General features: G+C 33.6%; 1 protein-coding gene and 2 non-coding genes across 6 annotated transcripts; 2 read left to right on the top strand and 1 right to left on the bottom strand.

The window, feature by feature from the left end:
* Positions 1-5,452: 5,452 nt before the first annotated feature.
* Positions 5,453-9,901, top strand: LOC131595522 (uncharacterized). Of its 4 annotated transcripts, none has more exons than XM_058867881.1 (3): positions 5,509-5,583; positions 5,951-6,020; positions 6,651-9,901. In XM_058867881.1, the coding sequence occupies exon 3, from the start codon at positions 6,755-6,757 to the stop codon at positions 9,662-9,664; it is 2,910 nt and encodes a 969-aa protein (XP_058723864.1). In that variant the 5' UTR covers positions 5,509-5,583; positions 5,951-6,020; positions 6,651-6,754; the 3' UTR covers positions 9,665-9,901. The 4 variants fall into 4 exon arrangements, with proteins under 4 accessions (XP_058723865.1, XP_058723864.1, XP_058723863.1 ...); XM_058867879.1 differs by having other exon boundaries at positions 5,526-5,650; XM_058867882.1 differs by lacking the exon at positions 5,951-6,020 and having other exon boundaries at positions 5,453-5,583.
* A 551-nt stretch (positions 9,902-10,452) lies between these two features.
* TRNAP-UGG (transfer RNA proline (anticodon UGG)) lies at positions 10,453-10,524 on the top strand. The gene has a single exon. It is a non-coding gene; the product is annotated as a tRNA-Pro (tRNA).
* A 5,411-nt stretch (positions 10,525-15,935) lies between these two features.
* TRNAP-AGG (transfer RNA proline (anticodon AGG)) lies at positions 15,936-16,007 on the bottom strand. Its single transcript has one exon. It is a non-coding gene; the product is annotated as a tRNA-Pro (tRNA).
* Positions 16,008-16,049: the final 42 nt, after the last annotated feature.

The raw sequence follows: 16,049 nt of genomic DNA, 5'->3' as shown, positions 1-16,049 counted from the left end.
GATTCCTAGAAGAGAATAGTGCTCCCCCCTCCCAAACGATAAGAGAGATTCCCGATCAAAACCGATTCCAAATTTCCAGCATCCAGGTTAACTAAATCTTTCCACCAGGACGAAGAGGAGCGGACAGCAGATCCATTTGTATTCCAAAATCACCCCAAACCCAAGAGTCACCGATCCACTTACCAAACTCAAACACCATATTTCCCTTCATCGAGCTGACAAAGTATAAAACATGATGGATGCATGCACTAAGTAAGAATGAGGACTAAACTAAAAAATGAAATCATTTTACAATTTAAACTTCTTTTTCTTCCTCTTCTTTAATTTGTATTCTTCTTCTTCCTCTACACCTTTATCTAATTCGTTTCATTTAATTTTGTTGTTGTTTGTGATGATGGGAGAAGAATTTGCAAGCTTCGTCATCTAATAGAATTGGTGGTGATTTTTTGTTGTACAATGGTTGTCTTTGGTCTTGATAGAAGCGTGAGAAATTATTTGTAAGCAAAGAATAATAACACGTGTGATAATTGTCATTCAAACAAGCAATTCGGGCATCAAAAAGAAAAAAGGGAAAACAAAGAATAATTTTGGGTTTAATAAAATTTTGGGTTTGAAAAAAGGTTAGGGATAAAGATATGAATACAAATCCATAATTTTGGATTAAATAATCTTTCCGTCCCTATAAGTTTGTGCGCTTTTGGTTTTAGCCTATGTAACCTTTCTTTTTTTTATTTCAGTCCCTAATTCTAAGATTGTGTTCATATCTTCATGTCCAACCGTCATACAAATTCATAATTTTTTCAAATCGATGAGAACATATGTGTTTGTTTATGAGGTATTCATGTATGTTTATTTAGTGCTCCACCATTTCAAACTTTAATCATCTTTGGTTGTTTGATTATGTAACTTTACTATTCACTTTTTCTCTCATATATGAGATTCTTTTTACAGTTGTTTGTTATTATACAACCACACTTATGAGATAATGCTTAAACCCTTACGAGACAGTTGCATATTAGGATGAAATCATAGAAATTATGATTTAGCGCAATTTTCATATATTACAATTTCATTGCAACTATTTAACAAAAGATGTTAACGGATAAGTGGTAAATGAAGAAGCATTTAAACCAAGGGGGATTGAATGCCACAATTCGCAAAAATATATTTTGTTAAATTAATATTGACACATGACACCAAATTGTATAAGCCACATGTATTAATGAGTGTCATAATCTGTCATATAAGAAAAGTCTGTCTTTTTTCCTAATCTTCGTGCTGCCACGTCAGCAATTATTCTTTCAATTTTCCACATCAGCTTCTCTCTTTCTCTAATTTCCTATTTTTTCCGCTTTCGAATTCTCTTTTCATTTTCTTCTTTCATCATGGGTGGTTAAGACACAACCCTTCCACTACCAACATTGGTTACAAAATTGAAATCGTTTCACCTCCATCTTCATAAACCACCCTCTCACTTACATAATTGTTGCTTCTTCCTTCTCCTTATCCCTCTTCTTCTTCCTTCTCCCTCTCTTTTTTCATTGTTATTATGGAGTATCAGACAGGTTTAATTTTGATTTTGATTTAGTGTTTGTTGTTTCAGGTATGATGGTGTTGACTCACATGGAAGGGGGAAGATTCGTCGGCGGTGCCTGTAAAGTGTTCGCCTCTAATACCATTCACGTTGCGGATGTAAGAATGAAAAGCAGAAGAACACTGTCACGTCATTGGTGTGTTTCCAGAAGCGGATATGTGGTGTTGGAGTTATTGTCAAGTTGCATATCAAGAAAAAGGTAACTATTAATATTGCTAATTTAGGGTTTTATGGGGGAAGGGATTGTTGAATTGCTTTCCTATTAGTTACTCCTTTTTTAGTTTTTTCTATCATTATTGTTGCTGAATGTTTAATTTCCCTTTTTATCTTTGTTCCATTGTGTAACTGTCAATAGGTTATAAAACACATTTCAATAGGACAGTTTTGTAATAGAATGTTTTAGACATAGGTTAAGCCATTCCAGTGTAATAGAATGATTTAGATATAAGTCTTTAATGTTTTCCCAATTCAAGGAAATTGAGGAAAGAATTTTGTTTAGTTGTTTTGATTAATTGTTGTAGTTACAGAATATAAAGTCGATGATGTAAAGTCATAAATTAGAACAGTGGAAGAAATTATGGCCGCTTTTAGAAAATTGGAATAATTTACACGATGAAATTCGGCGAACAAGTTTATTTAGGTTTATTATTCTTTGTAGTTGACAAATATATGACAGTTAATCCAAAAAATGAAATATCATTTGTGACATTCACAATCTATATGGAGAAACGAAAAAAACTATGGATTTTATATTATTATTGAAATTTAGCTGATGTAAATTTGATATTTTTTAAAAATATTTGTGCACATTTGTTTTTAGTGTATCCGATCAATCCAACCCAAACCAACATGTTGTTTATCAGTCTGGTTCAGTTTGGGCTTTATCGCAAAAATGTCAAATCCAATCCAATCCATATATTTTTGATCGGTTTGGGCATCAGATTCTCTCAAAACCAAACCAAACTGGCTCGCGAACACCCATACTAATTTATTCATCTAATTTACAAAATATTTCCAAACTTTGATTTTACAAATAATTTTGTTTTCTGTAAGTATAAAGTGCACAACCTAAGAGGAGGTGAATTAGGTTTGACGAATTTGTAGAGATTTTAAGCATTTTTTTTAGTTTTTTTTAATTATTTTCCAGAATTATCAACAAATGAATCAATAAGAAAGGGAAAAGTAAAGTGTGGAAAGTGAATAACACAAGGATATATCCTGGTCACTCTTTTCAAACAAGAGTACTCCAATCCCCTCATATCCCGTGAGAGATTTCACTGTTATCATATCTTTGTACAAGCCTACTACTAAGATTTATATTACAATCTTCTAACGATAACAAGAAGCACACCACTTACTTAATTTCCAAACACTAACAACTATGATGGACTTTGAATCACCCAAATTCAGAGGACCTTTCTAAAATATAAAAAAATAACATTTTCTATTTTCAACAATAAGTACTGCAACACCTTCTTATACATTCTTATAGATGAAGAATCACCACACACTTAGCCTGTGTTTGGTATGAGTGAAGTTGAGAAGAGAGAGAATTTGAAGAGAAGTGTTGTATTTCTTCTACTTGATATGAAGAAAAATTGCTAAGAGAAACTCGAAAAGAGTGGAGCCTACACGTTTTTCATTTCTCTGCTAACATGAGAAGAAAGGAACAAGAATGTGACTCTTTTATTCATCTTCCATTTTTGTCCTTATCTTTATAAATTGTCATACCATTTTTACTTTAAAAAATATTTATATGGGTTAAATAAAATAAATTATTTTTGAAACACAAGGACAATTTTGTCTTTTTAAAAATGAAACGCACTTCTCTCTCTTCTATCTTTCTTCTTTTTTTAAACTAAACAATACTCTAAATTTATTCTATTTTTCATCTCTTTCTCTCTTCTCATCTTCTTTCTCATCTTTCATTCTCTTCTCAATTTTTTCTCACAACCAAACACACCCTTATAGAAATATGTAATTTATTCTCTGATTTTGTGTGATGATAACTCTTACAAAATAACATTTATCTTCTTGCATTTTAACCTCACATTCTTGCAAAAGTGGATTCGACACAATAAATTATACAACATAAAAAATAGTTGTCGTCAACAAGTATATCAAAATAATGTGATGCCTCTCAAAATCACTTTTGTCAACTTATCTTTTCTTACACAAACAAATCTCATATAAAATATCCTTGTGGGTTGTATAACACAATTTATTTTCAGAAATACTTATGAAATTTCTAGGTTTTCCTATTCCATGTAAATGAGAGGCAGTAACAAACTTGTTTTTTTTTTAATATATAAATTTTAAATTGTTTAATTTGTAGTTAGCTGAGTGATCAACAATATTTAATTACGTATTTGCAAAGAATAAATATGGTGATCTAAATTTAAAGGAAAATGCTAATTGTTAAGAAAACATAAAAATAAAAAAGGCAAGAATAAATCTCAACCATTCATTATCACCACCACCCCATGATTCCTATTAAAAAGGAAATAAAATTAAAAATAAATTAAAAATTTTCCTATAATATAGTGACATATGGACATTCTTGCATTTCTTCTCCAATTTCCTTCGTACTAAATACATTACTCAAATTTAAATTCAGAATTTTCATATAAAATATTCTCACAGTGAAACCTCTAAACCAAACTAAAAAAAATAGTTTTGATATTTAAAAACTTAGAGATTGTATTTTTGGTTAGGAGGAGTCTAGTCTAGCACATAACTCACACATACTAAGTGTGATAACGTGAAAGATTACAAATTTAAAAATAATATAATAAATAAACACAAAATTACATATTAGATCAATGGCAAAACATTTATCTATTTTAAAATAGAGAAAAAGAGATATGCACCGACAGTGTAAAATATTTTTAGACTGTCAACCAATCACAATCATGTATCCAAGTAAAATACAATTTTAATTTTAAAAAACTAATATGACATGACAAGTGTAAAACTAGTTTACACTGTCAGTTCACTATCTTTAAACTCTTTAAAATAAAAAATATAAACAATTAAATAAAAAATGATAAATTTTTAATAATTGAAGAAATTACGAAAGAGAAAAAATAAAATAAAATAGAAGACTCATAGATAATTGTAATGTTTTGAAAATCGGATTGATTATTAAATTGGTGTGGATATTAGATCACTAGTTTATTGACTGAAACACTGGATCACATGTCTAATCACGTGATTAAACCAATTTAAACTAAATAATTCAGTTGACTAAATTAGTCTCTATAACAAAATTATATATTTTATTAAATCGGTCAAATCAGATGACTCAAATTTCAAAATGTCATAATTTTACATATTCATTCTTTAAATTAAAATTCAAAATATTATCATCACACACAACAAAATAATACAAAATATAAATTTAAATAAGTTTTAAACTGTAGATCTAATTGCAAACGGAAAAACTTGTTCTGAATAAGTTTTGAATAACATCTAATTATATATTTTTTAAAATTATCAAAGTCGTTTTGTTTGGAAAAAAACATGCATTTAACGCGTCGATTCATCTGTTTTTACCAATTTTGACCGGTTTTGGTCGGTTTTCACTGATTCAATAGAATATTCGTTCCAGTAATTCGACCCAACTGACGACCTTTCCGATTCTCAATTCGAGTGGTCCGACCGCCCAGTTCGATCTGATTTAAAAAACACCGGATAATAGGATTAAAAAAACTATAATTAACACAAAAAAATTAAAAAACTTATAAACCGTTAGATCAAAATATATATTGAAAATAATAGTTTAAAAAAACATAGACCGTTGGATCAAGTTGAGAACGTAAACCCTCAAAGTTGGAAGAAATTACAACAAAAACAACACTGAAATTCAAGAATCACAATGGCAATACAGGAAGAAAAACAAAACTCCTAACTACCTACTACTATAACAAAATGGTACTACTTCTATTGAGAAGAGCGTGTTTTTTCAACTCACACCAAAACACTCGCAGGTTTTTCTTTCTCCTTCTTCATTTCCATTCGTCGATTCTTCTCTTCTTCATTTCCAAACCCTACCAGGTTTCTTCAAATTCAAACCCCTTTCTCTTTTCAACTTTTTTCTTTTACATCTTCAACTCATTTCGTTTTTCACCGTTACCGAATTTTAGGGTTTTAATAATCTCCCAATATTTATTGAACTTTCCCCTTTGATTCGTTGGTGATTGGTGTTTTACTTAGTTGTTATGGTAGTTCTTTAATTTCTTTAAAGTCTTCTCAGTATTTATTAGATTGTTGTCTTTATCTGTTGACTGTTTATGAGTTTCTGAATTGATTAGGGTTTTGCATGTAACTTCATTTTAATTTTTTTTTTCTTTTAAGGTTTTGGAATTTGAACATTGCTTGTTTGGTGTTGTGGTGGAATTGTATGAGAAATGGTGTCATTGCCATAGTAAGTTTGTTCATTGTTGTTTCTGTTGAGATGATTTTTTGAACTGTGTTAGTTTTTTTTTCTTCTTGATTTGTGATAGACTGATAGTGTAGGTATAGTTTTGATTTGAATCAAATGTGGGGATGGCAGGTTTAGACTAGACATAGCAATCATGCTCAAGAGAGGGGGGAACAGAGAAAAGAAGAAGGGAAACAAAAGAGATCAGAGTCTTAATTTTTTTAGCCGAAAGAAAGTGGGTTATGGGTATGTTGTGAATATTCTCTTCATAAGAGAAGTTATTAAGAAAGATCTTGAGATTAAGGATTTGGATAGAAGCATGGTCCTAGATAGAACATTATGGCGCAGGTTGATCCATGTAGCTGACCCTACTTAATGGGATAAGGTTTGGTTGTTGTTGTGTCTGATTAATTCAGATATCCCACCTTTTATAAGATATGAAAAATATCTTAATGCTAATCTTTTTTGGGTGAAAATCTTACTGCTTATCTTATTCTACTTGTGGTGGTTGGCAAAATACTGATTCATAAGTTTTATGTTAAGAAATATGTTTGCAACATCAACAACTCCCTTTTTTGAAGAGTTTTTGGTTGATGTGGGATCTAATATTTGTAAGTTGTACATAAACTGCAGGGTCAATCTGAATGTGAAGGCTGTAGTTTTTTGAGGGGATTTATGCTTCGTGGGCTATAGAACTTGCTGTCGTCACTTGTCAGGGTTTGAAATTTGGACTTTTGATGGACTGCAATAAAGAAGAGGCCTTAAGGGCCAAGGATATTGCTGAAAAAAAAATGGAAAGCAAAGATTTCATAGGGGCTCGTACATTTGTCAATAAGGCTCAGAAACTATATCCTGATCTGGAGAATATCGCTCAAATGCTTGTTATTTGTGATGTGCATTGCTCTGCTGAGCCAAAATTACAAGGTAATACAAATGTGGTGGACTGGTATAAAGTTTTACAAATTGATCGCAATGATAATGATGCAATAATTAAGAAGCAGTACAAGAAGTTTGCTCTCCAACTCCATCCTGACAAAAACAAGTTTGCTGGTGCAGAAGCTGCATTTAAGCTGATTGGAGAAGCTCAAAGAGTTCTTTTGGATAGAGACAAACGTTTATTACTTAACATGAGCTTGAGCAAGTTTTCAATGAGCAGAACTGCCATGCCATCTCATCAACGGAGTGTTCCAGTGAATTTTAATCCTGTAATGCAAACTAATTTCCGGCCCATTTTCACAAACATAAATCCTCAGCCGCCGCAACCGCAGCCACCGCAATCACAGCCGCCGCAACCGCAGCAGTCTAAGCATCCATTTCAGCATGGGCTTAATGCTGGTGACGGTTCTACTTTTTGGACTATGTGCTCATTTTGTTCAGTGAAGTTTGAGTATTACCGGTCAGTTTTAAATAGATCTCTTCGCTGTCAACGTTGCAGTAAGCCCTTCGTTGCATATGAGGTGGATCCGCATGGTACCAAACCAGCAACTAATTCAAGTCGGAAAGCTTTTGGCCATCAGAACAATACTCCGAATCAGGTTGCTTCTAAGGTTGATGTTGGATCTCAAGGTGGTTTGCGTGCTCAGAGGTCCAATAAGGAATCTCATCATAAGAAAGGCTCTACTTCAAATGTCTCTGCAAAGCCAAATGAAAAGAGAAAGAGAAAGCATGTAGTACATTCCAGTGAAAGTTCTGAGTCTATAGGCAGCACTGATTCTGAAGATGAAGATGATTCATTTTCTAACAATGGTTTTCCTGGTGTTTCGACTTCTAGAGAAGAGCGTCCACGTAGATCTACACGGCAAAAGCACCAGGTTTCCTACAACGAGAATGTAAGTGACAATGATGATGAGTTGGAACCTTCAAAACAGGGTAAGGAAAGTGTTTCACCCCAAAGTGATCGTGAAAATAATCAGGAGGAAACTGAAACAAATGATCAGAATGGTTTGGCTGCTGGTCTGAAAGATGATTTGAAAGGGGTAAAGCAGCAGAAGCAAAAAATTAATTCTGAAGAGAGCTTAAAAAATATAGATGTAAAAATTAAGGAGGTGGGAGGAAAAGAAACAGCGGGCAGCTCAAAGATAGATGAAGTTTCAGAGCATTCAGACTCCAAATCATCAAATCATTCAGATGGTTTTGTTTATCCTGATCCAGAGTTCAGTGACTTTGACAAAGACAAGAAAGAGGGATGCTTCACTCCCGGGCAGATTTGGGCTGTTTATGATGACACAGATGGCATGCCTAGATTCTACGCTCTAATCAAAAAAGTTTTTTCTCCTGGATTCAAGTTGAAGATAACTTGGCTCGAGGCAGATCCCGATGACGAAGATGAACTCAGGTGGATTGAGGAGAAACTGCCAAGTTCCTGTGGGAAATATAAACTTGGTAAGACTGTAACCATTAAAGATCAACCGATGTTCTCTCATCTGACTTTATGGGAAAGGATTACCCGTACTACTTTTAAAGTGTATCCTAGAAAAGGAGAAACTTGGGCTCTTTTTAAGAATTGGGATATTAGATGGTATCTGGATGCTGAATCTCATCAGAAGTATGATTTGGAATATGTTGAGATCTTGTCGGATTATGTTGAAGGCGCAGGAGTAATTGTTGCATACTTGGCTAAGTTGAAAGGTTATGTGAGCCTCTTCTCTCGAATTACAAATGGAGGTACCCAACCATTTCAAATATCACCAGCTGAGTTGTTTAGATTCTCTCATAGGATTCCATCTTTTAAAATGACTGGTCAGGAAAGAGCAGGCGTTCCTGAAGGATCTTATGAGCTCGATCCTATATCCTTGCCGATAGAAGAGATTGGCGCTCCTGATGATTTAGAAGTGAACGTTGCATCTTCTGCCAAGGTGAATTTGGAAAAAAGCGAATCAGTAGAGGAGAAGAAGGATCCTGTTGATCATATTGATGATGTTAGTGCTCCATCAGCTTCGGTCCCAGATTCTTTTGAAGTTCCAGACCCTTCGTTCTACCAATTTGATGCTGAGAGGTCTCATGAAAAGTTTGAGGCTGGCCAGATTTGGGCATTTTATGGTGACGAGGACGAACTTCCAAAATACTACGGCCAGATTAAAGGGGTTAGGAGGATTGGCCCAAAAATTGAGTTGGAAGTATTTTATCTTACTGACTGCTGGCTACCTAAGAAAGTTATTAGATGGGATGATAAAGATATGATCATTTCCTGTGGAAGATTTAAAATCAAGCCAAATGCCAAGCTTTGCACTTACAGCAACACCAATTCTATTTCACATCAGGTGCATCCTAGTTCTATTTCACATCAGGTGTATGAAATTTTTCCGCGTAAGGGTGAAATTTGGGCATTATATAGGGACTGGACGACTAAAATCAAACGTTCTGATTTGAAAAACTGGAAGTACGATATAGTTGAAATTATTGAAGACGGTGATATGTGGACAGATGTTTTGTTTCTGGAGAAGGTTAGTGGTTACAGTTCAGTTTTTAAGGGCAAGTTAAGTAGCGGAGGATCAACGATGACCATGACGATCTCAAAGAATGAGGTGCTCAAATTTTCCCACAAGATACCTGCTTTCAAACTTACAGAAGAACATGGCAACAATCTGAGAGGCTTCTGGGAACTTGATCCAGGTGCAATACCACTGCATTATCTTAGCAAGGAATGATTCGCCGAATTGGAGTGTTTTATCAAGAAGCCTTGTTTAACTGTATTAGTCTTAAACTGTTTAGTCAGGGAGCAACATTTGCTAACCGGATAATTTTTTAGACAGGTTTTTGGTTTTGTTTCTCTGCTGCCAGTTGAATTTGTCGTCTACAAAACTTAGAGGCAGAGTACTATGTTTTTTAATAGATGAAAATGAATGCTAAACTTGTTAAATTGATAATTTGCATAGTTAAGTGTATTTTAACTGGATCTTATTATTATCAAATGGCTCAAGATGATTTGTTCTGGTAGGGAAGTTATTTTCTGAGAAACAGCGACACATTAATAAGCTGCAGATGAAAACACAAGGAGAGAGCAAAAGGCATGCATAGAGTGCAATGCAAATCAAACAGAAAGAAACTTTTAAACGATCATCTTGAAAACGCATCATATTCGCCACAAACTGTAAATACACTCCCAAGTTACATCAGAAAAATAATATAAAACACTCTTTTTCTTCACGCCAGTTTTCCAGTATCTTCAAAAACCAATTGTTCATTTAAGACTTGTTCTTTTATACTCATTTTTTATTCATGTATATCTGAATTCTAAACTTACGTTATAAAAAGTTGGATGTTCAACACTGCACAGGAAAACAAATTAATTTCTTACAAATTTCCAAAACCACTCCAAATAGCCTCAAACGAGCAAACTTGACAATTGGGTGATGCTACGAAGTTCCCATTCTTACCGTGCTACAGTTACATGATTCTAATTCAGTAATACGTATTTCGGACATGAAACATAAGAGGGCATTTGGTCTAGTGGTATGATTCTCGCTTTGGGTGCGAGAGGTCCGGAGTTCGATTCTCCGAATGCCCCTTTTTTTACCACTTTTAAACATCTCTCATTTAGTAACCAAACTTCCTATGTAGAGAGAAGGAAGGGGTTGTGTGTGGTCAACTTTTGTGTGTTTCAAACCAGTATAAATTTTGATATACACTATTTTTTATTTATTATAAGAGAGAATAAAATTTTTAAGTTAAAGAAATGCATTTACTTTATAAAACTATTTTTTATTCTTTAAAGTTTACGTGTTAATTTTATTTATTATAAGAGAGAATAAAATTTTAAAGTTAAAATTTGTATGCGTTTTACTTGAAAAATTGTTTTCACTTTTTTTTAGAATGGTCATCTTTAAAAGTTTTTTTATTTTTTATTAATAAATTAAATAAATAAATATAATAGAAAATATGTTTGTAAAGTAAATAATCATATATTTTTAATAAAGTTATTTAGCAAAATACTTTATATATATTTTTTAGATTTTTTCGATATACACTATTTTCAATAATTACAACTGTTAAATTTTTGTAAATTATTTAAATTATTTTAAAAATAATATTTATGAGTGTTTGTGATGCATTATCAATATAAGAATTTGGTTTAATATATATTTTTAGAACAGTAAGTAAAACCACACAAAAATAAAAGCTATTTTTGCAATGTGTAGACTAATGTGCAGGCTAATGTTACATATGTTGAGGAGATTATTAACAACATTTAGAAAGTAATTACGAACCAGGGTCATTATGATATTTTTCACCAGTAAAAAAAAGCTGCTCAAATCAAGCTGGACGAAATGCTTAATCTAGAATAAGTCTTTTGGAAGGAGAATGCTAGAATTAACTGGTGTGTCAATGGTGATAGGAACACCAAGTTTTTTCATAAATATGCTCAAATTAAAAGAAGTATTAATCTAACCAGCTCTCTTAACATTGATGGTGTTATAACTACTAATATAGACACATTTGAGTCTTTTGCCTCAAGTTAGTACAAAAGCTTTTTAACAAAGAAGATGTTTTTCTTGATAATGACTTTGTTGATGAAACTATTCCTAGACTGGTTTCTGAGCAAGCCAACACACTTCTCACCCTCACACTATCTATTATAGAAGTTAAACGTGCAGTTATGAGCCTCAAAATAGATAGTGTTCCTGGCCCTGATGGATTTGGAGCTTTCTTCTTTCAAATGTACTGGGACATTATTGGTCAAGACGTCATTAATGCAGTTATTCAATTTTTCAAGGATGAATGGATTTTTCCTCATTACAATTCTAACACCATTGTGCTCATTCCCAAAATCAAAGGTGCTAGTAGTATTGATCAATACAAACCTATAAGGGCTCGAGGAAGAGGAAGAGAGTTAAGGCACGAGGAATAAGAGGGGAGAACTCCATTGTTAGAGGTAAAGAAGCTTTACTAGGAATTCCAAGGTAAGCTGGGGCTCTAATTGTCTAATGGGATACATAATAATACGTGGGTAAGGGTTATTACTCGTATAGTCTAATCCTATTGCTTGTTTCAAATCTTGGTTTAATGAGAATTCCATTCTATCAATGAATTGGGTGAAATAGATTATGCAATCCTTGTGATTTTGTTGGAAATTGAGGTTGTGAAGTGTTTGTTTCCCATGACTAAATTACCATATGATATGATATATTTTGGGGTTGTTGGAGGTCAAAATTTGGGGTTTGGGGTCTGTTAAAAGATTGAAAAACTAGAGAGATCGCACAAAATCGTGCAGAAAAAGTGGTTTTTAGGGCCTTGGATAGTGATGTCAGAAACGTGGAATAAATGGAATTTTGGGTTGGAAGTAACACAGGCCGAGTCACCTGACACGGGCGGCCGTGTCAGCTCTCTGGATTTTGTAATGCGAAATCGTTTGGCCATAACTTTTGAACTTGTCTATTTGATGTGTCGTTCGAAGTGTTAGAAAGCTAACGCGATGAACTACACTATGGTAAAATAAAATGAGCCATATGATGTATTTTTCCCGTAATTATGCTATGATGAAGTGATGTGATTATGCGTTGATGTAACGTGATGTATGCTTTCTATGATGAATTAATGTCGTTATGATGATGAAGTTGTTGTTGGCCTGGAAAGGCATAATGTTGAAGGCTTACACCCTGTAGTTGCATAATTATGATGTTGTATATTAGAGTTGCATGCATACATTGTTGAGGACTTATGCCCTATTGTTGGCATGGATTGGCGAATCGTTGAGGGCTCATGCCTTGTTGCTTCCCAAATTGGTACTATGGAGATAGCTTATGCTCTGTTGGTACCACATGCATTGAATCGGTGTTAGTTGCATAATATGACATTGAAGAATTGATATGATGTTGTCTTGTAAGGTTGAAGTGTGAATTATATTGCAATATGAATGATGAATTGTGTGTGCTATATGTGTTAGCATGTGATTACCTGTGCATGCTACATGTGTTAGTATATGATTACCTGTGTATGCTATATGTGTTAGCATGTGATTATCTAGGCATGCTATTGATGTAGTATAGTGGCTGTTGTATGGGTACAATATGTTATTGGGATGTATGTTGTGCTTGTAATAGCCTGTTGTTCACTTGTTATTATGCATTCCATTATATAATTTTGATATCTCACGCTTACTGTTTGAATGTTGCCTCTACGTGGGTAACACTCAGGTAATGAGGATTAGTACGCTTTTTGGAGTAGCTTGGAAGATGTTGTTCTTCCTGTTGCTTATGCCGAGTCGGGTCATGCTCAGATACGTAACACTAGGGGAACGACATTTGTTTTATTTATGTTTTAGACTAACATTATGTATAACTCCCTTTGTTGGATAAATTTCATTGTTTGACGTTGTTTTGAATTCACTATTCTTAAATATTTCAATATAGACATTCATCCTCCTAAGTTGAATCGTACTCAAATATGCTTTGGAAGCCATGTCCTCTGGGTTGGATAAAAGGTAGCACAAATGGAGTTGCTAGGGGCATTCCTTCTAACTGTGCTTGTGGAGCAATTTTAAGAAACAACATTGATGGACATCTTTGTGCATTCTTTTATTATATTGGTAATGACAATGCTTTTCATGTTGAGTTTATTGGAGGGATTATGGCCATGGAAGTAGCTATTGACAAGTATTGGGACAACACATAAATTGAATCAAACTCTTTGATTATGGTCAAAGCTCTATCAAATACAAATCCTTTCTCTTGGGCTATCAAAAATCGTTGGTTAAACTGCATTCACAAGTTGAAGAAATATTGTCTTATAAGTACTCACATATAGATGAGGGAAACTTGTGTGTTGACATTCTTGCGGAGATTAGTTTAAACACTTCAATTAACACTTGGTTCAATATCACAAGGTTTTGATGCTTATCCTCCCTTCTTATTTTTGGTGTTTCCTCTTTAACTCAATCTTCTTTCCATGTAAAAAAAGTTTAAAATATTTATAGTAAAAATACAAGAAAAACAAAATAATTTTTTATGCATATTATAGAAACATGATAATAAATGTTATGCATGTATACTTAAAGCCATATATATACTATATTCGAATTTCGAACTTTTTTCTCCACAAATCACAAACCAATAAATATTCGCTCAACTCAAATCAATTCGTTAAAAATTAATTCAGTTCAAAATTAATTCAAAGTTAAAACAAGGCAAAATACCCTTTTTGGTCCCTTAACTATACCCCCTGGTTCATTTTGGTCCCTTAATTTTTTTTCGGACCATTTTGGTCCTTTAAATTTCAAAAAGTTCCAAAGAAATCCCTTCCATCATGTTGCCTCAAACGTATGTCTATTTTGTCTACTTGGCAGTGAGCTGACATGGTGTCATCTTCTTCTTCGTTTCCCACATCTTCAGCAGATCTACACCTCCTTTAACTTGCATCTGCAGAACAACTCACTAAAATACTCTAAAATTTTCCACAAAAATTTCTTCACCAACAAGAATTCCAACAAACCTTCTACCCAATACTCTTCCAAAATACTCACTAAAATTCCCTACAAAAATCCATACACCTTGCTTCTTTCAACTTCACACACAACAACAACATACTCCCAAAACTCGTTTTCAATTTTCTTTAACTCCCAATGTCACTGATATATACATGTTAAGTTAAAAAACAATAGTCAAATTTCCTTTAATTCCCAATTACGACTAAATAAAACCAATTAACTTAAAAGAAAAGGGCTAGGGTTTTGTTACGATGAGTTCAAAACTCAGAATCCTCCTTCTTTCACATATGTAAAACGGCGCATCTCCGTTCTTCTTCTCTAATCGTGGACGGCGGTGGAATCGCCTCTTCTGCTCGTATCTCTCAAGCGAAGAACGACGCTCCTCCGACCTTCCCACACAGACACGATGGCGGCCAATTTCTTCTCTTCTTCCGCCGGCGCAAACTCAACGACGACCTCCCTCTGTGATTTGTTGTGTTGCACGTGATGATGAACACGATTTGTTGTTGTTTTGATGATGTTGGATGAATGATATTGTTGCTGTCGTTGTTTTCTTTTTTGCAGGAAATTGAAAAAAGAATAAAAACAGAGGAAGAGATGAGATGAGGGGAGATTAGCGTTTAGAATATGGAAATAGTGGAGAGAAGTAAGAATGAAACAGGGAGCGTGAGAGAAAAATAGGTGAGCCATTAGAAAGAGAATAACAGATGAGGGATGAGTGTTTTATCAAAATGGGAGAGAGAGATTGAGGGTTTGAGTTTTTAATTTCAAAACGGAAATAGAGAAAGATAAGAGGCTAAAAATATGGGCATTTGATAAGGAGGCATGGTAGAACAAGGATGACGATGATTATAAGAAGGAGGCTGCATCCTTTTCTTCTTGTACACATATGCCCTCACACTGCCATCTGGATTCCACTTACCCACGTCATCATACAAACTGCCAGCTGGACGTTTTTTTAGAACTTTGACTAACAGTTCACTAACGGAAGGACAAACGTGGATATGTTGAGAAACTTAAATGACCAAAATAGCATGGAAATTAATCGAGGGACCAAAGTGAACCAAAGAGTATATAACTAAGGGACCAAAAAAAAATATTTCGCCTTAAAACAACTACATTTTTAGTCGGACCTCATAATTCATCCAATAGTAAAAGAAATAAACAATTTATCATTTTATAAAACCGTCTTAGATTATCTCACTAGATATACTAAAAAAAAAAAATCCAACCATCACATAGACATTCAATAAATATAAATTATTTACATACCAACTCAATTATATACATTTTAAAAGTAAATAATATTATTTAAGTAATAATGAAGTCAACTCATAAATCAAATAAATGCAACTATATATAATTCAAATTCAAAATTTTAATCTCAAGTTAAATTATTTTAATTGAAAAACCAATTTCAACAAATTACTTATTCAGTAAAGTTTGGAAAGCGTTACAAGCCACTAGGTTTAAAACAGCTTAAAAAACAATATGTGGGGGCATTCCGAGAATTGAACTCGGGACCTCTCGCACCCTAAGCGAGAATCATACCACTAGACCAAATGCCCGTTTTGATTGCGTTTTCTACTAAAACGTAATTATCGAGTAAA

This window comes from Vicia villosa, linkage group LG4 (genome assembly GCF_029867415.1).
Source record: "Vicia villosa cultivar HV-30 ecotype Madison, WI linkage group LG4, Vvil1.0, whole genome shotgun sequence".
NCBI lineage: Eukaryota > Viridiplantae > Streptophyta > Magnoliopsida > Fabales > Fabaceae > Vicia > Vicia villosa.
This window is presented reverse-complemented; position numbering and strand designations above follow the sequence as displayed.